Source organism: Oncorhynchus mykiss, chromosome 13 (assembly GCF_013265735.2).
Source record: "Oncorhynchus mykiss isolate Arlee chromosome 13, USDA_OmykA_1.1, whole genome shotgun sequence".
Classification (NCBI taxonomy): domain Eukaryota; kingdom Metazoa; phylum Chordata; class Actinopteri; order Salmoniformes; family Salmonidae; genus Oncorhynchus; species Oncorhynchus mykiss.
Window position 1 is genome coordinate 327,501 of NC_048577.1, and position 24,000 is coordinate 351,500.

Consider the following 24,000-nt stretch of genomic DNA (forward strand, 5'->3'; position numbering starts at 1 on the left):
TTAACACCCCTAAACCAGAACCTACTGCTGCTCGTAATCACAATAATCAATGATTAAAACCCCTAAACCAGAACCTACTGCTGCTCGTAATCACAATAATCAATGATTAACACCCCTAAACCAGAACCTACTGCTGCTCGTAATCACAATAATCAATGATTAACACCCCTAAACCAGAACCTACTGCTGCTCGTAATCACAATAATCAATGATTAAAACCACTAAACCAGAACCTACTGCTGCTCGTAATCACAATAATCAATGATTAACACCCCTAAACCAGAACCTACTGCTGCTCATAATCACAATAATCAATGATTAAAACCCCTAAACCAGAACCTACTGCTGCTCGTAATCACAATAATCAATGATTAAAACCCCTAAACCAGAACCTACTGCTGCTCGTAATCACAATAATCAATGATTAACACCCCTAAACCAGAACCTACTGCTGCTCGTAATCACAATAATCAATGATTAACACCACTAAACCAGAACCTACTGCTGCTCGTAATCACAATAATCAATGATTAACACCCCTAAACCAGAACCTACTGCTGCTCGTAATCACAATAATCAATGATTAAAACCCCTAAACCAGAACCTACTGCTGCTCGTAATCACAATAATCAATGATTAAAACCCCTAAACCAGAACCTACTGCTGCTCGTAATCACAATAATCAATGATTAACACCCCTAAACCAGAACCTACTGCTGCTCGTAATCACAATAATCAATGATTAACACCCCTAAACCAGAACCTACTGCTGCTCGTAATCACAAAATTCTTGACAGAGTCTTGACAGATTCTCGTCGTTTCACCTATCCACCGAAAATATGTCCACGAGAGATTACAGGTCTCCTAATCTCGGTTAACCCAGAACTAAAGTCTCGAGGAATTGGTGAGAAGCTCGATTAAACTCTGGGTCCATACGTGTTAAGAGAAGAGATTAAACTCTGGGTCAATACGTGTTAAGAGAAGAGATTAAACTCTGGGTCCATACGTGTTAAGAGAAGAGATCTGAACCCAGAAGGAACCAGGAAGGAAAAGCTCCAACCCCCAGAACTAATGCTGCTCATTATCTCTAGTCTAATGTCTCTAGTTTACCCTCCTGAACCTCTAGTCTGTCTTTAGTCTACCCTTCTGAACCTCTAGTCTGTCTTTAGTCTACCCTCCTGAACCTCTAGTCTGTCTTTAGTCTACCCTCCTGAACCTCTAGTCTAATGTCTTTAGTCTACGCTCCTGAACCTCTAGTCTAATGTCTTTAGTCTACCCTTCTGAACCTCTAGTCTAATATCTCTAGTCTACCCTCCTGAACCTCTAGTCTAATGTCTTTAGTCCAGCCCTCAGGAATATTAAAGGCCTTCTCTGCAGTCTAATGTCTTCAGTCCAGCGCTCAGGAGCGTTAAAGGCCTTCTCTCCAGTCTAATGTCTTAAGTCCAGCCCTCAGGAGCGTTAAAGGCCTTCTCTGCAGTCTAATGTCTTCAGTCCAGCCCTCAGGAGCGTTAAAGGCCTTCTCTCCAGTCTAATGTCTGAAATCCATTCTGGCTGAAGCCAACATCAACAGATAATTGATTGCTTGTGTTATACATGTTTGTGTGTGTGAGGCCTCCCACCATCAGCATTGACATTGACAGATTGAAAACCGTAGTCATTGGCGACTCCATTACCCGTAATATTAGACTTGTAAAGATTCATCCAGCAATCTCACACTGTTTACCGGGGGGGGGGGGGGGGGGGGGGGGCTTCCGACGTAAAGGTTAATCTGAAGATGGTGCTGAGTGAGTGTCTCATGGCCCCCTCCCTGTTAGGGGAGTGATGAGCACTACAGCAGACTCGCTCAACTCAATCGCTGGTTGAAAACTGTTTTCTGCCCCTCCCAAAAGATATAATTTGTATATAATTGGCCCTCTTTCTGGGACTCACCCACAAACAGGACCAAGCCTGGCCTGCTGAGGAATGACAGACTCCATCCTAGCTGGAGGGGTGCTCTCATCTTATCTACCAACATAGACAGGGCTCTAACTCCTCTAGTTCCACAATGAGACAGGGTTCAGGCCAGGCAGCAGGCTGTTAGCCAGCATGTCAGCTTAGTGGAGTTTGCCACTAGCACAGTCAGTGTAGTCAGCTCAGCTATCCCCCATTGAGACGTGTCTATGCCTCGATCTAGGGCAGGCAAAACTAAACGTGGTAGTGTTCGTCTTAGAAATCTCACTAGATTATTGAAAGAGATCGTGATATCTCACATCTCAAAACAGGGCTACTTAATGTTAGATCCCTCACTTCCAAGGCAGTTATAGTCAATGAACTAATCACTGATCATAATCTTGATGTGATTGGCCTGACTAAACCTTGGCTAAAACCTGATGAATTTACTGTGTTAAATGAGGCCTCTCCTCCTGGTTACAAATCAAATCAAAATCAAATCAAATGTATTTATATAGCCCTTCGTACATCAGCTGATATCTCAAAGTACTGTACAGAAACCCAGCCTAAAACCCCAAACAGCAAGCAATGCAGGTGTAGAAGCACGGTGGCTGGGAAAAACTCCCTAGAAAGTCTGGAACCTAGGAAGAAACCTTGAGAGGAACCAGGCTCTGAGGGGTGGCCAGTCCTCTTCTGACTGTGCCGGGTGGAGATTATAACAGAACATGGCCAAGATGTTCAAATGTTCATAAATGACCAGCATGGTCCAATAATAATAATCACAGTGGTTGTCGAGGGTGAAACAGGCACCTCAGGAGTAAATGTCAGTTGGCTTTTCATAGCTAGTATCCTCCCCAGCGCATCCCGCAAAAGTGGAGGTGTTTTCGTCTTTTAAAGGTTCTAGTTATGAAGTCTATACAGCGTTCCTCTTGGAGTTCCCTGAATTCCTATCGGACCTGGAAGTCAGATAATATTCAACATTTTGGTTTCGCATTGATCTACTTTCCGGCTACCCGGATAAAGCACTAATTAAACTTCAGTTAGCTGCTAAACACGGCTGCTAGGATCTTGATTAGATTGATCATTTGACTCCAGTGCTATAGCTCTACGTTGGCTTCCTGTCAAGGCAAGGGCTGATTTCAAGGTTTTACTGCTAACCTACAAAGCATTACATACGTACATGCTACGGTCACAAGACGCAGGCCTCCTAATTGTCCCTAGAATTTCTAAGCAAACAGCTGGAGGCAGGGCTTTCTCCTATAGAGCTCCATTTTTATGGAACGGTCTGCCTACCCATGTGAGCGTCGCAGACTCGGTGTCAACCTTTAAGTCTTTACTGAAGGATCCTCTCATCCGTAGGTCTTATGATTGAGTGTAGTCTGGCCCAGGGGTGCGAAGGTTAACGGCAAGGGGCCTGAGTGACGAACTGTCTCTGCCTAGCCAGTTCTCCTCTCTCCCACTGGGATTCTCTGCCTCTGTCCCTATTACGGAGGCTGAGTCACTTGCGTGACTTCCTTCCTGTCCTCAGGGGGCTTGTTCGGTGGAGGAGATCTCCGTGGGCTGTACTCGGCCTTGTCGCAGGGTAGTAAAGTTACTGCCTTGTTGATTTCTCTTTGGTGGTGAGGGGCTGTGCTTGGGCAAAGTGGGTGGGGTTATATCCTGCCTGGTTGGCCCTGTCTGGGGCCAGTGTCCCCTGATCCCCTCTGTCTCAGGTCTCCAGTATCTGTAGTAGCTGCAATAGTCTATGTGCCGTGGAGATAGTCTGTCCTATCAGGTGTAATTCTCCTGCCTCTGTGAGCTTAATTCTCCCATCTCTGTCTCAGAGGACCTGAGCCCTAGGATCTACCTGGCCTGATCTACCTCTCCCTCTCTCTCTCTCTCTCTTTCTCTCTCCCCCCCCTCCCCCCATGGAACCCCCCATGGAACCCTGGTTGTGAGTGTGTGTGTTGTTAGGTTGTGAGTGTGTGTGTTGTTAGGTTGTGAGTGTGTGTGTTGTTAGGTTGTGAGTGTGTGTGTTGTTAGGTTGTGAGTGTGTGTGTTGTTAGGTTGTGTGTGTCTGTGTTGTTAGGTTGTGAGTGTGTGTGTTGTTAGGTTGTGAGTGTGTGTGTTGTTAGGTTGTGAGTGTGTGTGTTGTTAGGTTGTGAGTGTGTGTGTGTGTTGTTAGGTTGTGAGTGTGTGTGTGTGTGTGTTGTTAGGTTGTGAGTGTGTGTGTTGTTAGGTTGTGAGTGTGTGTGTTGTTAGGTTGTGAGTGTGTGTGTGTGTTGTTAGGTTGTGAGTGTGTGTGTTGTTAGGTTGTGAGTGTGTGTGTTGTTAGGTTGTGAGTGTCTGTGTTGTTAGTTTGTGAGTGTCTGTGTTGTTAGGTTGTGAGTGTCTGTGTTGTTAGTTTGAGTGTCTGTGTTGTTAGTTTGTGAGTGTGTGTGTTGTTAGGTTGTGAGTGTGTGTGTTGTTAGGTTGTGAGTGTGTGTGTTGTTAGGTTGTGAGTGTGTGTGTTGTTAGGTTGTGAGTGTGTGTGTTGTTAGGTTGTGAGTGTGTGTGTTGTTAGGTTGTGAGTGTCTGTGTTGTTAGGTTGTGAGTGTCTGTGTTGTTAGGTTGTGAGTGTCTGTGTTGTTAGTTTGTGAGTGTGTGTGTTGTTAGGTTGTGAGTGTGTGTGTTGTTAGGTTGTGAGTGTGTGTGTTGTTAGGTTGTGAGTGTGTGTGTTACATTGTGTGTCTGTGTTGTTAGGTTGAGTGAGTGAGTGAGTGAGTGAGTGAGTGAGTGAGTGAGTGAGTGAGTGAGTGAGTGAGTGAGTGAGTGAGTGAGTGAGTGAGTGAGTGAGTGTGTGTGTGTGTGTGTGTGTGTGTGTGTGTGTGTGTGTGTGTGTGTGTGTGTGTGTGTGTGTGTGTGTGTGTGTGTGTGTGTGTGTGTGTGTGTCCACCAGTATAAAGGATATGGGTAGCAGACAGCCTTGGGTCAGTAAATGAAATGTGAAGTGGATAGAAGTTATTATACCAATGAGATAATATATATATATATATACACTGACTACAATGAGATAATATATATATATATATAATATATGAGATCAAGTCAAAAGCAACTGCTGTGTGTGTCAGGTTTTGTGTGTGTGTGTGTGTGTGTGTGTGTGTGTGTGTGTGTGTCAGTGTGTTAGGGTATAATATTCTCACGTTTTGAAGTCTTCTCCCATGAAGCACCTGTTCCTCAGTAGCCCCGCCCACAGCTGCACGCCCACGATGCCGAAGATGAAGAAGACGAAGAAACAGAGTGCCAGAACGTTCCCCAGCATGGGGAGAGTGTCTAGGAGCAGAGTCACCAGGATACGCATACCTACACACAGAAACACACACACATCACTGAGAGATGCATTATGGGAGAGAGAGAGAGAGAGAGAAAGAGAGGTAGAGAGAGACAGAGAGAGAGAGAGAGACAGAGCGGTAGATTATATATTTATTTATTTAACCCTTATCTTTCCAAGGTAAGTTTACTGAGAACACGTTCTCATTTACAGCAACAACCTGGGGAATAGTTACAGGGGAGAGGAGGAGGGATGAATGAGCCAAACTGGGGATGATTAGGTGACCGTGATGGTTTGAGGGCCAGATTGGGTATTTAGCCAGAACACCGGGGTTAACACCCCTACTAATGGTATCTTTTACTGACCTCAGAAAGTCAGGACACCCGTTTAACGTCCCAGCCGAAAGACGGCACCCCACACAGGGCAATGTCCCCAATCACTGCCCTGGGGCATTGGGATGACACCTGTTTAACGTCCCAGCCGAAAGACGGCACCCTACACAGGGCAATGTCCCCAATCACTGCCCTGGGGAATTGGGATATTTTTTTAGACCAGAGGAAAGAGTGCCTCCTATTGGCCCTCCAGCACCACTTCCAGCAGCATCAGGTCTCCCATCCAGGGACTGACCAGGACCAACCCTGGTTCAGAAGCAAGCCAGCAGTGGTATGCAGGGTGGGGGGGAGACTATTTTACCTACTACTAACTAAAACTACATACTGTGTAAACATCATACTACATACTATTGAGGAGATACTGGGTACTCATCATACCACACACTATTGAGTACATACTGTGTAAACATCATACTACATACTATTGAGGACATACTGGGTGATCATCATACCACACACTATTGAGTACATACTGTGTACTCATCATACTACACACTATTGAGGACATACTGTGTACTCATCATACCACACACTATTGAGAACATACTGGGTACTCATCATACTACACACTATTGAGGACATACTGTGTACTCATCATACTACATACTATTGAGGACATACTGTGTACTCATCATACCACACACTATTGAGGACATACTGTGTACTCATCATACCACACACTATTGAGTACATACTGGGTACTCATCATACTACACACTATTGAGTACATACTGTGTACTCATCATACTACACACTATTGAGTACATACTGTGTACTCATCATACCACACACTATTGAGGACATACTGTGTACTCATCATACCACACACTATTGAGTACATACTGGGTACTCATCATACTACACACTACTGAGGACATACTGTGTACTCATCATACTACATACTATTGAGGACATACTGTGTACAACAGACAGACAGAGAGATGCTCACTGGGTACTCTGTTGATGGCTCGTAGTGGGCGGAGCACCCTGACAGTCCTGATGGCTGATAGGCTGACGTTGTGTCCGTCTAGAGAATACTCCAACATCCTGAGGAGAGAGAAAGGAAACTCAGTTTAACCCTGACCTCTGAACCCTGTCAATCAACCTCCACCCACTAAGGGAAGGTTTCCCCAGACTAGGATTAAGGCTATTCTCAAATATATTTTTATTCTAGGACTAATCTGCGTATAGGAAACCCAAGCCTTTTAGATCAGGACTAGGTTTAGATCAGGACTAGGTTTAGTTCAGGACTAGGTTTAGATCAGGACTAGGTTTAGTTCAGGACTAGGTTTAGTTCAGGACTAGGTTTAGATCAGGACTAGGTTTAGTTCAGGACTAGGTTTAGATCAGGACTAGGTTTAGATCAGGACTAGGTTTAGTTCAGGACTAGGTTTAGATCAGGACTAGGTTTAGTTCAGGACTAGGTTTAGATCAGGACTAGGTTTAGTTCAGGACTAGGCTTAGATCAGGACTAGGTTTAGTTCAGGAATAGGTTTAGATCAGGACTAGGCTTAGTTCAGGACTAGGTTTAGATCAGGACTAGGCTTAGTTCAGGACTAGGTTTAGTTCAGGACTAGGTTTAGATCAGGACTAGGTTTAGTTCAGGACTAGGTTTAGATCAGGACTAGGTTTAGATCAGGACTAGGTTTAGTTCAGGACTAGGTTTAGATCAGGACTAGGTTTAGATCAGGACTAGGTTTAGTTCAGGACTAGGTTTAGTTCAGGACTAGGTTTAGATCAGGACTAGGTTTAGATCAGGACTAGATTTAGTTCAAGACTAGGTTTAGATCAGGACTAGGTTTAGTTCAGGACTAGGTTTAGATCAGGACTAGGTTTAGTTCAGGACTAGGTTTAGATCAGGAATAGGTTTAGATCAAGACTAGGCTTAGATCAGGACTAGGTTTAGATCAGGACTAGGCTTAGTTCAGGACTAGGTTCAAATCAGGACTAGGTTTAGTTCAGGACTAGGTTTAGATCAGGACTAGGTTTAGATCAGGACTAGGTTTAGTTCAGGACTAGGTTTAGATCATGAATATGTTTAGATCAGGACTAGGCTTAGTTCAGGACTAAGTTTAGTTCAGGACTAGGTTTAGATCAGGACTAGGTTTAGTTCAGGAATAGGTTTAGATCAGGACTAGGTTTAGTTCAGGACTAGGTTTAGTTCAGGACTAGGTTTAAATCAGGACTAGGTTTAGTTCAGGACTAGGTTTAGTTCAGGACTAGGTTTGTGTGTGTGTGTGTGTGTGTGTGTGTTCTGTCCAACACTGACCCGATGATAACGATGAAGAAGTCCAGTCTGTTCCAGGTGTCGCCAAGGTAACCCTTCTGACCTACAAAGTTAATAATAACAGGTAGAAACATGTATTTAAATCATGTTATATGAATCATATTAATTAATTAGAGTTAAACATTAATTTAAATAATGTTACAATAATGAATAAAGTTTCACTCCACATTATTAGAATATTTAACACGATACATTAAATAATCAAACATTTAATATTTCATAAAGTCTCTGCTCTGTGAGAGTCAACCACAGGTGGTTCAATTAACTGTGGGGAAGCTACAACCAATCAGATAGAGTTTTAGTTTAGAGTTTATTAGTCACATGCACAGGGTCCAGGGGGCAGGAGGGGGACAGGGGGAGCAAGTAGCTGGCTAGTGGTGTCTATAGAGCAGCCTAATGGTAGAAACAGCTGACTAGTGGTGTCTATTCAGCAGTCTGATGGTCTGGGGGTAGAAACAGCTGACTAGTGTTGTCTATTCAGCAGCCTGATGGTCTGGGGGTAGAAACAGCTGACTAGTGGTGTCTATTCAACAGCCTGATGGTCTGGGGGTAGAAACAGCTGACTAGTGGTGTCTATTCAGCAGTCTGATGGTCTGGGGGTAGAAACAGCTGACTAGTGTTGTCTATTCAGCAGCCTGATGGTCTGGGGGTAGAAACAGCTGACTAGTGGTGTCTATTCAGCAGCCTAATGGTAGAAACAGCTGACTAGTGTTGTCTATTCAGCAGCCTGATGGTCTGGGGGTAGAAACAGCTGACTAGTGGTGTCTATTCAGCAGCCTGATGGTCTGGGGGTAGAAACAGCTGACTAGTGGTGTCTGTTCAGCTGCCTGATGGTAGAAACAGCTGACTAGTGGTGTCTATTCAGCAGTCTGAAGGTAGAAACAGCTGACTAGTAGTGTCTATTCAACAGCCTGAAGGTCTGGGGGTATAAACAGCTGACTAGTGGTGTCTATTCAGCAGTCTGATGGTCTGGGGTAGAAACAGCTGACTAGTGGTGTCTATTCAGCAGTCTGATGGTCTGGGAGTAGACACAGCTGACTAGTGGTGTCTATTCAGCAGCCTGATGGTCTGGGGGTAGAAACAGCTGACTAGTGGTGTCTATTCAGCAGCCTGATGGTCTGGGGGTAGAAACAGCTGACTAGTGGTGTCTATTCAGCAGCCTGATGGTCTGGGAGTAGAAACAGCTGACTAGTGGTGTCTATTCAGCAGCCTGATGGTAGAAACAGCTGACTAGTGGTGTCTATTCAGCAGTCTGATGGTCTGGGGGTAGAAACAGCTGACTAGTGGTGTCTATTCAGCAGCCTGATGGTCTGGAGATAGAAACAGCTGACTAGTGGTGTCTATTCAGCAGCCTGATGGTCTGGGGGTAGAAACAGCTGACTAGTGGTGTCTATTCAGCAGTCTGATGGTCTGGGGTAGAAACAGCTGACTAGTGGTGTCTATTCAGCAGTCTGATGGTCTGGGAGTAGACACAGCTGACTAGTGGTGTCTATTCAGCAGCCTGATGGTCTGGGGGTAGAAACAGCTGACTAGTGGTGTCTATTCAGCAGCCTGATGGTCTGGGGGTAGAAACAGCTGACTAGTGGTGTCTATTCAGCAGCCTGATGGTCTGGGAGTAGAAACAGCTGACTAGTGGTGTCTATTCAGCAGCCTGATGGTAGAAACAGCTGACTAGTGGTGTCTATTCAGCAGTCTGATGGTCTGGGGGTAGAAACAGCTGACTAGTGGTGTCTATTCAGCAGCCTGATGGTCTGGAGATAGAAACAGCTGACTAGTGGTGTCTATTCAGCAGCCTGATGGTCTGGGGGTAGAAACAGCTGACTAGTGGTGTCTATTCAGCAGTCTGATGGTCTGGGGGTAGAAACAGCTGACTAGTGGTGTCTATTCAGCAGTCTGAAGGTAGAAACAGCTGACTAGTGGTGTCTATTCAGCAGCCTGATGGTAGAAACAACTGACTAGTGGTGTCTATTCAGCAGTCTGATGGTCTGGGGGTAGAAACAGCTAACTAGTGGTGTCTATTCAACAGCCTGATGGTCTGGGGGTAGAAACAGCTGACTAGTGGTGTCTATTCAGCAGTCTGATGGTCTGGGGGTAGAAAAAGCTGACTAGTGGTGTCTATACAGCAGTCTGATGGTCTGGGGGTAGAAACAGCTGACTAGTGGTGTCTATTCAGCAGCCTGATGGTAGAAACGTCTCTGTTGGAGAATGAGAGGACATTCAGGCCTGTTCTACTATAGAAACGTCTCTGTTGTACAATGAGAGGACATTCAGGCCTGTTCTACTATAGAAACGTCTCTGTTGTACAATGAGAGGACATTCAGGCCTGTTCTACTATAGAAACGTCTCTGTTGGAGAATGAGAGGACATTCAGGCCTGTTCTACTATAGAAACGTCTCTGTTGGAGAATGAGAGGACATTCAGGCCTGTTCTACTATAGAAACGTCTCTGTTGGAGAATGAGAGGACATTCAGGCCTGTTCTACTATAGAAACGTCTCTGTTGGAGAATGAGAGGACATTCAGGCCTGTTCTACTATAGAAACGTCTCTGTTGTAGAATGAGAGGACATTCAGGCCTGTTCTACTATAGAAACGTCTCTGTTGGAGAATGAGAGGACATTCAGGCCTGTTCTACTATAGAAACGTCTCTGTTGGAGAATGAGAGGACATTCAGGCCTGTTCTACTATAGAAACGTCTCTGTTGGAGAATGAGAGGACATTCAGACCTGTTCTACTATAGAAACGTCTCTGTTGGAGAATGAGAGGACATTCAGGCCTGTTCTACTATAGAAACGTCTCTGTTGGAGAATGAGAGGACATTCAGGCCTGTTCTACTATAGAAACGTCTCTGTTGTACAATGAGAGGACATTCAGGCCTGTTCTACTATAGAAACGTCTCTGTTGGAGAATGAGAGGACATTCAGGCCTGTTCTACTATAGAAACGTCTCTGTTGGAGAATGAGAGGACATTCAGGCCTGTTCTACTATAGAAACGTCTCCGTCGGAGGAATGAGAGGACATTCAGGCCTGTTCTACTATAGAAACGTCTCTGTTGGAGAATGAGAGGACATTCAGGCCTGTTCTACTATAGAAACGTCTCCGTCGGAGGAATCAGAGGTTTCAGAGTAGGTATTTTTCATAATTGTTTTATTCTAAACTTTGTAATTCCCACTTTAAAAAGGTGACCTACCTAGAACACCCAGAGCCACCATCTTCACCAGCATCTCCACCGCAAAGAACACAAAGATACCGTCATCCAGAGCCTAACACACACACACACACACACACACACACACACACACACACACACACACACACACACACACACACACACACACACACACACACACACACACACACACACAAAGGGAGACACACACACACACACATACACAAAGAGAGAGAGACACACACACACACAAAGGGAGACACACACACACACACATACAGACACACACACACACAAAGAGAGAGACACACACACACACACACACAAAGAGAGAGAGACACACACACACATGCACACGCACGTACACACACACACACACACAAAGAGAGAGAGACACACACACACAAAGGGACACACACACACACACATACACACACACACACACACAGAGGAAAGCAGTGAGTACTGTAGTTGTTTATCTCATGTTATTTACATTCACAGTGATGTTTATAACAGACATGTTTTAACCACAGAGGAGTGCATTCTGGGATAATTCTGTCTCTGACCTCCGAACCTTTAATCCCACTGCTGGGACTGGCACTGCTGTTTTCCCACAAAACAGCCCAAATATTCTCCTCTACATCTCCTGGTTCACGTGGTAAACCCTTCAACCAATCAGGGGTCCTGTTCAACATCTTGACCCTTCAACCAATCAGTGGTCCTGTTCAACATCTTGACCCTTCAACCAATCAGGGGTCCTGTTCAACATGTTGACCCTTCAACCAATCAGGGGTCCTGCTCAACATGTTGACCCTTCAACCAATCAGGGGTCCTGTTCAACATCTTGAGTAGGTAAACCCTTCAACCAATCAGGGGTCCTGTTCTACATGGTGACCCTTCAACCAATCAGGGGTCCTGTTCAACATGTTGACCCTTCAACCAATCAGTGGTCCTGTTCAACATGTTGACCCTTCAACCAATCAGGGGTCCTGTTCAACATGTTGACCCTTCAACCAATCAGGGGTCCTGCTCAACATGTTGAGGAGGTCAACCCATCAACCAATCAGGGGTCCTGTTCAACATCTTGACCCTTCAACCAATCAGGGGTCCTGTTCAACATCTTGAGGAGGTAAACCCTTCAACCAATCAGTGGTCCTGCTCAACATGTTGAGGAGGTAAACCCTTCAACCAATCAATGGTCCTGCTCAACATGTTGAGGAGGTCAACCCATCAACCAATCAGTGGTCCTGCTCAACATGTTGAGGAGGTAAACCCTTCAACCAATCAGTGGTCCTGCTCAACATGTTGACCCTTCAACCAATCAGTGGTCCTGTTCAACATGTTGACCCTTCAACCAATCAGGGGTCCTGTTCAACATGTTGACCCTTCAACCAATCAGGGGTCCTGTTCAACATCTTGAGGAGGTAAACCCATCAACCAATCAGGGGTCCTGTTCAACATGTTGACCCTTCAACCAATCAGTGGTCCTGTTCAACATCTTGAGGAGGTAAACCCTTCGACCAATCAGTGGTCCTGTTCAACATGTTGAGGAGGTCAACCCATCAACCAATCAGTGGTCCTGTTCAACATGTTGACCCTTCAACCAATCAGGGGTCCTGTTCAACATGTTGACCCTTCAACCAATCAGGGGTCCTGTTCTACATGGTGACCCTTCAACCAATCAGTGGTCATCTTGAGGAGGTAAACCCTTCAACCAATCAGGGGTCCTGTTCAACATGGTGACCCTTCAACCAATCAGGGGTCCTGTTCAACATGGTGACCCTTCAACCAATCAGGGGTCCTGTTCTACATGGTGACCCTTCAACCAATCAGTGGTCCTGTTCAACATGTTGAGGAGGTCAACCCATCAACCAATCAGTGGTCCTGTTCAACATGTTGACCCTTCAACCAATCAGTGGTCCTGTTCAACATGTTGAGGAGGTCAACCCATCAACCAATCAGTGGTCCTGTTCAACATGTTGACCCTTCAACCAATCAGGGGTCCTGTTCAACATGTTGACCCTTCAACCAATCAGGGGTCCTGTTCTACATGGTGACCCTTCAACCAATCAGTGGTCATCTTGAGGAGGTAAACCCTTCAACCAATCAGGGGTCCTGTTCAACATGGTGACCCTTCAACCAATCAGGGGTCCTGTTCAACATGGTGACCCTTCAACCAATCAGGGGTCCTGTTCTACATGGTGACCCTTCAACCAATCAGTGGTCCTGTTCAACATGTTGAGGAGGTCAACCCATCAACCAATCAGTGGTCCTGTTCAACATGTTGACCCTTCAACCAATCAGTGGTCCTGTTCAACATGTTGAGGAGGTCAACCCATCAACCAATCAGGGGTCCTGTTCTACATGGTGACCCTTCAACCAAAAAAGTCCAAATACTTCTGACATCTTCAGACGGTCCTAGTAGATATGTAAGGCGGTTTAATTTCTAAACGGTTAACTTCTTGGTGACTGGGGGGCAGTATTGAGTAGCTTGGATGAATAAGGTGCCCAGAGTAAACTGCCTGATACTCTGTCCCAGATGGCAGTATTGAGTAGCTTGGATGAATAAGGTGCCCAGAGTAAACTGCCTGCTACTCTGTTCCAGATGCTAATATATGCATATTATTAGTAGTATTCGATAGAAAACACTCTGACGTTTCTAAAAACTGTTTGAATGATGTCTGTGAGTATAACAGAACTCATCTGGCAGGCAAAAACCTGAGAAAATACCGACCAGGAAGTTTGTCGTTTTTCAACTCTTTGCCATTCCAATATACAGTGTAAATGGGGTCATTTTGCACTTCCTAAGGCTTCCACTAGATGTCAACAGTCTTTAGAACGTTGTTTCAGGCTTCTACTGTGAAGTGGGGGTGAATGATAGGGGAATGAGCCAGGTGTCTAGCAGAGTGCCACAGGCTCTGAGGCGCGGTCACGAGAGAGTTAGCTCGCGTTCCACTGCTTTTCTACAGACAATTCTCTGGTTGGAACGTTTTTGAAAATTTATGTTAAAAACATCCTAAAGATTGATTCTATACTTAGTTTGACAAGTTTCTACGACCTGTAATATAACTTTTTGAACTTTTTGTCTGACGTTCGGCTGGACCTGAACGCGCGTTTGGATTTGTTTACTAAACGCCCTAACAAAATAAGCTATATGGACATAAATGATGGACATTATCAAACAAAACAAACATTTATTGTGGAACTGGTATGCCTGGGAGTGCATTCTGATGAAGATCATCAAAGGTAAGTCAATATTTATAATGCTATTTATGACTAATGTTGACTACCCAATATGGCAGATATCTTTTGGGCTGCTTTGTTGTCTGAACGCTGTACTCAGATTATTGCATGGTTTGCTTCTTCCGTAACGTTTTAAAAAAATCTGACACAGCGGTTGCATTAAGGAGAAGTATATCTCTAATTCCATGTGTAACACTTGTATTTTCATCAACATTTATGATGAGGATTTCTGTAAATTGATGTGGCTCTCTGCAAAAATCACCAGATGTTTTAGAACTACTGAAAGTAACACGCCAATGTAAAATGAGATTTTTGGATATAAATATGCACTTTAGCGAACAAAACATACATGTATTCTGTAACATGAAGTCCTATGAGTGTCATCTAATGAAGATCATCAAAGGTTAGTGATTAATTTATCTCTATTTGTGCTTTTTGTGACTCCTCTCTTTGGCTGGAAAAATGGCTGTGTTTTTTTATGACTTGGTGGTGACCTAACATAATCGTTTGTGGTGCATTTGCTGTAAAGCCTTTTTGAAATCAGACACTGTGGCTGGATTAACGAGAATTTTATCTTTAAAATGGTGTAAAATACTTGTATGCTTGAGGAACTTTAATTATGAGATTTTTTGTTGTTTTGAATTTGGCACCCTGCACTTTCACTGGCTGTTGGCGAGGTGGGATGCTACATATCCCAGAGAGGTTAAACTGTTGTCTCACATGAAACCCTTGATTCTCTTTATCCAAAATACTGGAGTATAGAAGCTAATTTGACATATAAACGTTAGCTTCACTGTCCAAAATAAAAATATGAATGGAATTTGTACGTAAGGAGCCAACTTACCTGTAGGAAAGAGCAAGTCAACTTACCTGTAGGAAAGAGCAAGTCAACTTACCTGTAGGAAAGAGCAAGTCAACTTACCTGTAGGAAAGAGCAGCGGTTGTTGAGACAGTGAACGTCGTCACAGGGCTGGAACATTCCCAACGTCACACAGTTCAGAAGAATAGCCAGCATGGAGACACGCTCAAACCACGTGGAGACAGGAGTCAAGGAACATTTAGAGTGGAATATATACCAGCATAGAGACACGCTCAAACCATGTGGAGAGAGGAGGACACATATAGAGGGGAATATATACCAGCTAGAGACAGGAGGACACATATAGAGGGGAATATATACCAGCTAGAGACAGGAGGACACATATAGAGGGGAATATATACCAGCTAGAGACAGGAGGACACATATAGAGGGGAATATATACCAACTGGAGACAGGAGGACACATATAGAGGGGAATATATACCAGCTAGAGACAGAAGGACACATATAGAGGGGAATATATACCAGCTAGAGACAGGAGGACACATATAGAGGGGAATATATACCAGCTAGAGACAGGACACACATATAGAGGGGAATATATACCAGCTAGAGACAGGAGGACACATATAGAGGGGAATATATACCAGCTAGAGACAGGAGGACACATATAGAGGGGAATATATACCAGCTAGAGACAGGAGGACACATATAGAGGGGAATATATACCAGCTAGAGACAGGAGGACACATATAGAGGGGAATATATACCAGCTAGAGACAGGAGGACACATATAGAGGGGAATATATACCAGCTAGAGACAGGAGGACACATATAGAGGGGAATATATACATATATACCAGCTAGAGACAGGAGGACACATATAGAGGGGAATATATACCAGCTAGAGACAGGAGGACACATATAGAGGGGAATATATACCAGCTAGAGACAGGAGGACACATATAGAGGGGAATATATACCAGCTAGTGACAGGAGGACACATATAGAGGGGAATATATACCAGCTAGAGACACGCTCCAACCACGTGTAGACAGGAGTTAAGACACATATAGACCTTATAAACTTTTAATCCATTTGAGAATAATGTTGTCATGTAACAAAATGTGGAAAAAAGTCAAATAGTCTGAATACCTTCCAAAGGCAACGTATACCTGGGTTCACGTCCCCCACAGACCCTGGACCATATATATACATCAGTCTGGGTTCACATCCCCCCACAGACCCTGGACCATATATACATCAGTCTGGGTTCACATCCCCCCCACAGACCCTGGACCATATATACATCAGTCTGGGTTCACATCCCCCCACAGACCCTGGACCATATATACATCAGTCTGGGTTCACATCCCCCCTACAGACCCTGGACCATATATACATCAGTCTGGGTTCACATCCCCCCCACAGACCCTGGACCATATATACATCAGTCTGGGTTCACATCCCCCTACAGACCCTGGACCATATATACATCAGTCTGGGTTCACATCCCCCCCACAGACCCTGGACCATATATACATCAGTCTGGGTTCACATCCCCCCACAGACCCTGGACCATATATACATCAGTCTGAGTTCACATCCCCCCACAGACCCTGGGTCCTGTCCTGTCTCATCCATTCAATATAACCACGACAGAGAGTCATCCTGTCTCATCCATTCAATATAACCACGACAGAGTCATCCTGCCTCATCCATTCAATATAACCACGACAGAGAGTCATCCTGTCTCATCCATTCAATATAACCACGACAGAGAGTCATCCTGTCTCATCCATTCAATATAACCACGACAGAGAGTCATCCTGTCTCATCCATTCAATATAACCACGACAGAGAGTCATCCTGTCTCATCCATTCAATATAACCACGACAGAGAGTCATCCTGTCTCATCCATTCAATATAACCACGACAGAGAGTCATCCTGTCTCATCCATTCAATATAACCACGACAGAGAGTCATCCTGTCTAATATGTTGTCTAGGCCGGGGTAACTCAGTAATCTGTTGTCTAGGCCGGGGGTAACTCAGTAATCTGTTGTCTAGGCCGGGGTAACTCAGTAATCTGTTGTCTAGGCCGGGGTAACTCAGTAATCTGTTGTCTAGGCCGGGGTAACTCAGTAATCTGTTGTCTAGGCCGGGGTAACTCAGTAATCTGTTGTCTAGGCCGGGGGTAACTCAGTAATCTGTTGTGTAGGCCGGGGGTAACTCAGTAATCTGTTGTCCCGGCCGGGGGTAACTCAGTAATCTGTTGTCTAGCCGGGGGTAACTCAGTAATCTGTTGTCTAGGCCGGGGTAACTCAGTAATCTGTTGTCTAGGCCGGGGTAACTCAGTAATCTGTTGTCTAGGCCGGGGGTAACTCAGTAATCTGTTGTCTAGGCCGGGGATAACTCAGTAATCTGTTGTCTAGGCCGGGGTAACTCAGTAATCTGTTGTCTAGGCCGGGGGTAACTCAGTAATCTGTTGTCTAGGCCGGGGTACCTCAGTAATCTGTTGTCTAGGCCGGGGGTAACTCAGTAATCTGTTGTCTAGGCCGGGGTACCTCAGTAATCTGTTGTCTAGGCCGGGGGTAACTCAGTAATCTGTTGTCTAGGCCGGGGTAACTCAGTAATCTGTTGTCTCGGCCGGGGGTAACTCAGTAATCTGTTGTCTAGGCCGGGGTAACTCAGTAATCTGTTGTCTAGGCTGGGGGTAACTCAGTAATCTGTTGTCTAGGCCGGGGTAACTCAGTAATCTGTTGTGTAGGCCGGGGGTAACTCAGTAATCTGTTGTCTAGGCCGGGGTAACTCAGTAATCTGTTGTCTAGGCCGGGGTAACTCAGTAATCTGTTGTCTAGGCCGGGGTAACTCAGTAATCTGTTGTGTAGGCCGGGGGTAACTCAGTAATCTGTTGTCTAGGCCGGGGTAACTCAGTAATCTGTTGTCTAGGCCGGGGTAACTCAGTAATCTGTTGTCTAGGCCGGGGTAACTCAGTAATCTGTTGTCTAGGCCGGGGTAACTCAGTAATCTGTTGTCTAGGCCGGGGTAACTCAGTAATCTGTTGTCTAGGCCGGGGTAACTCAGTAATCTGTTGTCTAGGCCGGGGTAACTCAGTAATCTGTTGTGTAGGCCGGGGGTAACTCAGTAATCTGTTGTCTAGGCCGGGGTAACTCAGTAATCTGTTGTCTAGGCCGGGGTAACTCAGTAATCTGTTGTCTATGCCGGGGGTAACTCAGTAATCTGTTGTCTAGGCCGGGGTAACTCAGTAATCTGTTGTCTAGGCCGGGGGTAACTCAGTAATCTGTTGTCTAGGCCGGGGTAACTCAGTAATCTGTTGTCTAGGCCGGGGGTAACTCAGTAATCTGTTGTCTAGGCCGGGGTAACTCAGTAATCTGTTGTCTAGGCCGGGGGTAACTCAGTAATCTGTTGTCTAGGCCGGGGTAACTCAGTAATCTGTTGTCTAGGCCGGGGTAACTCAGTAATCTGTTGTTTAGGCCGGGGTAACTCAGTAATCTGTTGTCTAGGCCGGGGTAACTCAGTAATCTGTTGTCTAGGCCGGGGTAACTCAGTAATCTGTTGTCTAGGCCGGGGTAACTCAGTAATCTGTTGTCTAGGCCGGGGGTAACTCAGTAATCTGTTGTCTAGGCCGGGGGTAACTCAGTAATCTGTTGTCTAGGCCGGGGTAACTCAGTAATCTGTTGTCTAGGCCGGGGGTAACTCAGTAATCTGTTGTCTAGGCCGGGGTAACTCAGTAATCTGTTGTCTAGGCCGGGGGTAACTCAGTAATCTGTTGTCTAGGCCGGGGTAACTCAGTAATCTGTTGTCTAGGCCGGGGTACCTCAGTAATCTGTTGTCTAGGCCGGGGGTAACTCAGTAATCTGTTGTCTAGGCCGGGGTAACTCAGTAATCTGTTGTCTCGGCCGGGGGTAACTCAGTAATCTGTTGTCTAGGCCGGGGTAACTCAGTAATCTGTTGTCTAGGCTGGGGGTAACTCAGTAATCTGTTGTCTAGGCCGGGGTAACTCAGTAATCTGTTGTGTAGGCCGGGGGTAACTCAGTAATCTGTTGTCTAGGCCGGGGTAACTCAGTAATCTGTTGTCTAGGCCGGGGTAACTCAGTAATCTGTTGTCTAGGCCGGGGTAACTCAGTAATCTGTTGTGTAGGCCGGGGGTAACTCAGTAATCTGTTGTCTAGGCCGGGGTAACTCAGTAATCTGTTGTCTAGGCCGGGGTAACTCAGTAATCTGTTGTGTAGGCCGGGGGTAACTCAGTAATCTGTTGTCTAGGCCGGGGTAACTCAGTAATCTGTTGTCTAGGCCGGGGTAACTCAGTAATCTGTTGTCTAGGCCGGGGTAACTCAGTAATCTGTTGTCTAGGCCGGGGTAACTCAGTAATCTGTTGTCTAGGCCGGGGTAACTCAGTAATCTGTTGTCTAGGCCGGGGTAACTCAGTAATCTGTTGTCTAGGCCGGGGTAACTCAGTAATCTGTTGTGTAGGCCGGGGGTAACTCAGTAATCTGTTGTCTAGGCCGGGGTAACTCAGTAATCTGTTGTCTAGGCCGGGGTAACTCAGTAATCTGTTGTCTAGGCCGGGGGTAACTCAGTAATCTGTTGTACCGGCCGGGGGTAACTCAGTAATCTGTTGTCTAGCCGGGGGTAACTCAGTAATCTGTTGTCTAGGCCGGGGTAACTCAGTAATCTGTTGTCTAGGCCGGGGTAACTCAGTAATCTGTTGTCTAGGCCGGGGGTAACTCAGTAATCTGTTGTCTAGGCCGGGGATAACTCAGTAATCTGTTGTCTAGGCCGGGGTAACTCAGTAATCTGTTGTCTAGGCCGGGGGTAACTCAGTAATCTGTTGTCTAGGCCGGGGTACCTCAGTAATCTGTTGTCTAGGCCGGGGGTAACTCAGTAATCTGTTGTCTAGGCCGGGGTACCTCAGTAATCTGTTGTCTAGGCCGGGGGTAACTCAGTAATCTGTTGTCTAGGCCGGGGTAACTCAGTAATCTGTTGTCTCGGCCGGGGGTAACTCAGTAATCTGTTGTCTAGGCCGGGGTAACTCAGTAATCTGTTGTCTAGGCTGGGGGTAACTCAGTAATCTGTTGTCTAGGCCGGGGTAACTCAGTAATCTGTTGTGTAGGCCGGGGGTAACTCAGTAATCTGTTGTCTAGGCCGGGGTAACTCAGTAATCTGTTGTCTAGGCCGGGGTAACTCAGTAATCTGTTGTCTAGGCCGGGGTAACTCAGTAATCTGTTGTGTAGGCCGGGGGTAACTCAGTAATCTGTTGTCTAGGCCGGGGTAACTCAGTAATCTGTTGTCTAGGCCGGGGTAACTCAGTAATCTGTTGTCTAGGCCGGGGTAACTCAGTAATCTGTTGTCTAGGCCGGGGTAACTCAGTAATCTGTTGTCTAGGCCGGGGTAACTCAGTAATCTGTTGTCTAGGCCGGGGTAACTCAGTAATCTGTTGTCTAGGCCGGGGTAACTCAGTAATCTGTTGTGTAGGCCGGGGGTAACTCAGTAATCTGTTGTCTAGGCCGGGGTAACTCAGTAATCTGTTGTCTAGGCCGGGGTAACTCAGTAATCTGTTGTCTATGCCGGGGGTAACTCAGTAATCTGTTGTCTAGGCCGGGGTAACTCAGTAATCTGTTGTCTAGGCCGGGGGTAACTCAGTAATCTGTTGTCTAGGCCGGGGTAACTCAGTAATCTGTTGTCTAGGCCGGGGGTAACTCAGTAATCTGTTGTCTAGGCCGGGGTAACTCAGTAATCTGTTGTCTAGGCCGGGGGTAACTCAGTAATCTGTTGTCTAGGCCGGGGTAACTCAGTAATCTGTTGTCTAGGCCGGGGTAACTCAGTAATCTGTTGTTTAGGCCGGGGTAACTCAGTAATCTGTTGTCTAGGCCGGGGTAACTCAGTAATCTGTTGTCTAGGCCGGGGTAACTCAGTAATCTGTTGTCTAGGCCGGGGTAACTCAGTAATCTGTTGTCTAGGCCGGGGGTAACTCAGTAATCTGTTGTCTAGGCCGGGGGTAACTCAGTAATCTGTTGTCTAGGCCGGGGTAACTCAGTAATCTGTTGTCTAGGCCGGGGGTAACTCAGTAATCTGTTGTCTAGGCCGGGGTAACTCAGTAATCTGTTGTCTAGGCCGGGGGTAACTCAGTAATCTGTTGTCTAGGCCGGGGTAACTCAGTAATCTGTTGTCTAGGCCGGGGTACCTCAGTAATCTGTTGTCTAGGCCGGGGGTAACTCAGTAATCTGTTGTCTAGGCCGGGGTAACTCAGTAATCTGTTGTCTCGGCCGGGGGTAACTCAGTAATCTGTTGTCTAGGCCGGGGTAACTCAGTAATCTGTTGTCTAGGCTGGGGGTAACTCAGTAATCTGTTGTCTAGGCCGGGGTAACTCAGTAATCTGTTGTGTAGGCCGGGGGTAACTCAGTAATCTGTTGTCTAGGCCGGGGTAACTCAGTAATCTGTTGTCTAGGCCGGGGTAACTCAGTAATCTGTTGTCTAGGCCGGGGTAACTCAGTAATCTGTTGTGTAGGCCGGGGGTAACTCAGTAATCTGTTGTCTAGGCCGGGGTAACTCAGTAATCTGTTGTCTAGGCCGGGGTAACTCAGTAATCTGTTGTCTAGGCCGGGGTAACTCAGTAATCTGTTGTCTAGGCCGGGGTAACTCAGTAATCTGTTGTCTAGGCCGGGGTAACTCAGTAATCTGTTGTCTAGGCCGGGGTAACTCAGTAATCTGTTGTCTAGGCCGGGGTAACTCAGTAATCTGTTGTGTAGGCCGGGGGTAACTCAGTAATCTGTTGTCTAGGCCGGGGTAACTCAGTAATCTGTTGTCTAGGCCGGGGTAACTCAGTAATCTGTTGTCTAGGCCGGGGGTAACTCAGTAATCTGTTGTCTAGGCCGGGGGTAACTCAGTAATCTGTTGTCTAGGCCGGGGTAACTCAGTAATCTGTTGTCTAGGCCGGGGGTAACTCAGTAATCTGTTGTCTAGGCCGGGGTAACTCAGTAATCTGTTGTCTAGGCCGGGGGTAACTCAGTAATCTGTTGTCTAGGCCGGGGTAACTCAGTAATCTGTTGTCTAGGCCGGGGTAACTCAGTAATCTGTTGTGTAGGCCGGGGGTAACTCAGTAATCTGTTGTCTAGGCCGGGGTAACTCAGTAATCTGTTGTCTAGGCCGGGGTAACTCAGTAATCTGTTGTCTAGGCCGGGGGTAACTCAGTAATCTGTTGTCTAGGCCGGGGGTAACTCAGTAATCTGTTGTCTAGGCCGGGGTAACTCAGTAATCTGTTGTCTAGGCCGGGGGTAACTCAGTAATCTGTTGTCTAGGCCGGGGTAACTCAGTAATCTGTTGTCTAGGCCGGGGGTAACTCAGTAATCTGTTGTCTAGGCCGGGGTAACTCAGTAATCTGTTGTCTAGGCCGGGGGTAACTCAGTAATCTGTTGTCTAGGCCGGGGTAACTCAGTAATCTGTTGTCTAGGCCGGGGTAACTCAGTAATCTGTTGTCTAGGCCGGGGGTAACTCAGTAATCTGTTGTCTCAGACTATATATTTTTCTGAGAGACTAGAACAATACATCCTACTGCTACACACATCGTAGTGCTAACACACACACACACAAACACACACACACAGGACACAACATCTTAGTGCTAACAGAAACACACACACACACACCCGGTAGCCGTAGAAGTGTTGAGTGTCTGGCAGGAGCCAAGGACACAGAACAAAGAGCTCTGAGCATCAGTCTGGGATACACACACACACACACACACATACACACACACACACATATACATCACACACACATCACACACACGGACACACATACATCACACACACACTGACATCACATACATCACACACGCACGCACGCACGCACACACACACACACACACACACACACACACTGACATCACACAGACAGAAAGAACACATACACATACATCAGACACAAACGGGCACATACACACACACGCACAGAAAGAATACACACACACACATGGACACAGTCTCAGGGGCTTCTAGCTGTAATAACTGAGTTCCCTCCCCTGATGCAGAGGTCATTATGGATGAGGAACCAGGAGAAAGATGGAAGAAGGGAGGAGATGAGAGGAGAAGGAGATTAGGGGGGAGGAGATGAGAGGAGAAGGATGGAAGGAGGGAGGAGATGAGAGGAGAAGGAGATTAGGGGGGAGGAGATGAGAGGAGAAGGAGATTAGGGGGGAGGAGATGAGAGGAGAAGGATGGAAGGAGGGAGGAGATGAGAGGAGAAGGAGATTAGGGGGGAGGAGATGAGAGGAGAAGGATGGAAGGAGGGAGGAGATGAGAGGAGAAGGATGGAAGGAGGGAGGAGATGAGAGGAGAAGGGGGAGGTGAAAAAAAGTTAAATCCTCAAAATTGAGTTTCTCACTCTGTCCCCCCCCCCCACCACACAGAGCAACACACACTCTGCCCGCCCCCCCCCCACCACACAGAGCAACACACACTCTGTCCCCCCCCCCCCCCCCCCCCCCCACCACAGAGAGAGAGTCTTTGGGGGGAGAATTAATGAGAGCAGACCTTAATTACACACAACACAGGAGGAGGGCTGTGTTCACATCAGAGAGTGAAAAAGTCAAGGAACGAGTCAGCACTAAATTAATCTAAATTATATCTGTCTCTCCTCTGTCTGTCTCTCTCTCCTCTGTCTCTCCTCTGTCTGTCTCTCTCTGTCTGTCTCTCCTCTCTCTGTCTGTCTCTCCTCTCTCTGTCTCTCTCTCCTCTGTCTCTCCTCTGTCTGTCTCTCCTCTGTCTGTCTCTCTCTCTCTGTCTGTCTCTCCTTTCTCTGTCTCTCCCCTGTCTCTCTCTCCTCTGTCTCTTTCTCCTCTGTCTCTTTC

At 46.3% G+C, this 24,000-nt stretch overlaps 1 protein-coding gene across 1 annotated transcript in view; it reads right to left on the bottom strand.

Annotated features, from left to right (window-relative positions):
- The window catches only part of LOC110513795 (voltage-dependent T-type calcium channel subunit alpha-1H), a 136,381-nt gene that overhangs the window by 91,499 nt on the left and 20,882 nt on the right, over positions 1–24,000 (bottom strand). The window contains exons 3-7 of the mRNA XM_036939803.1: positions 15,232–15,343; positions 11,088–11,160; positions 7,883–7,943; positions 6,563–6,660; positions 5,094–5,253 (exon numbers count right to left, since the gene is read on the bottom strand). Of these exons, the coding sequence (XP_036795698.1) occupies positions 5,094–5,253; positions 6,563–6,660; positions 7,883–7,943; positions 11,088–11,160; positions 15,232–15,343 (504 nt within the window). The remainder of the gene's footprint in view (positions 1–5,093; positions 5,254–6,562; positions 6,661–7,882; positions 7,944–11,087; positions 11,161–15,231; positions 15,344–24,000) is intronic.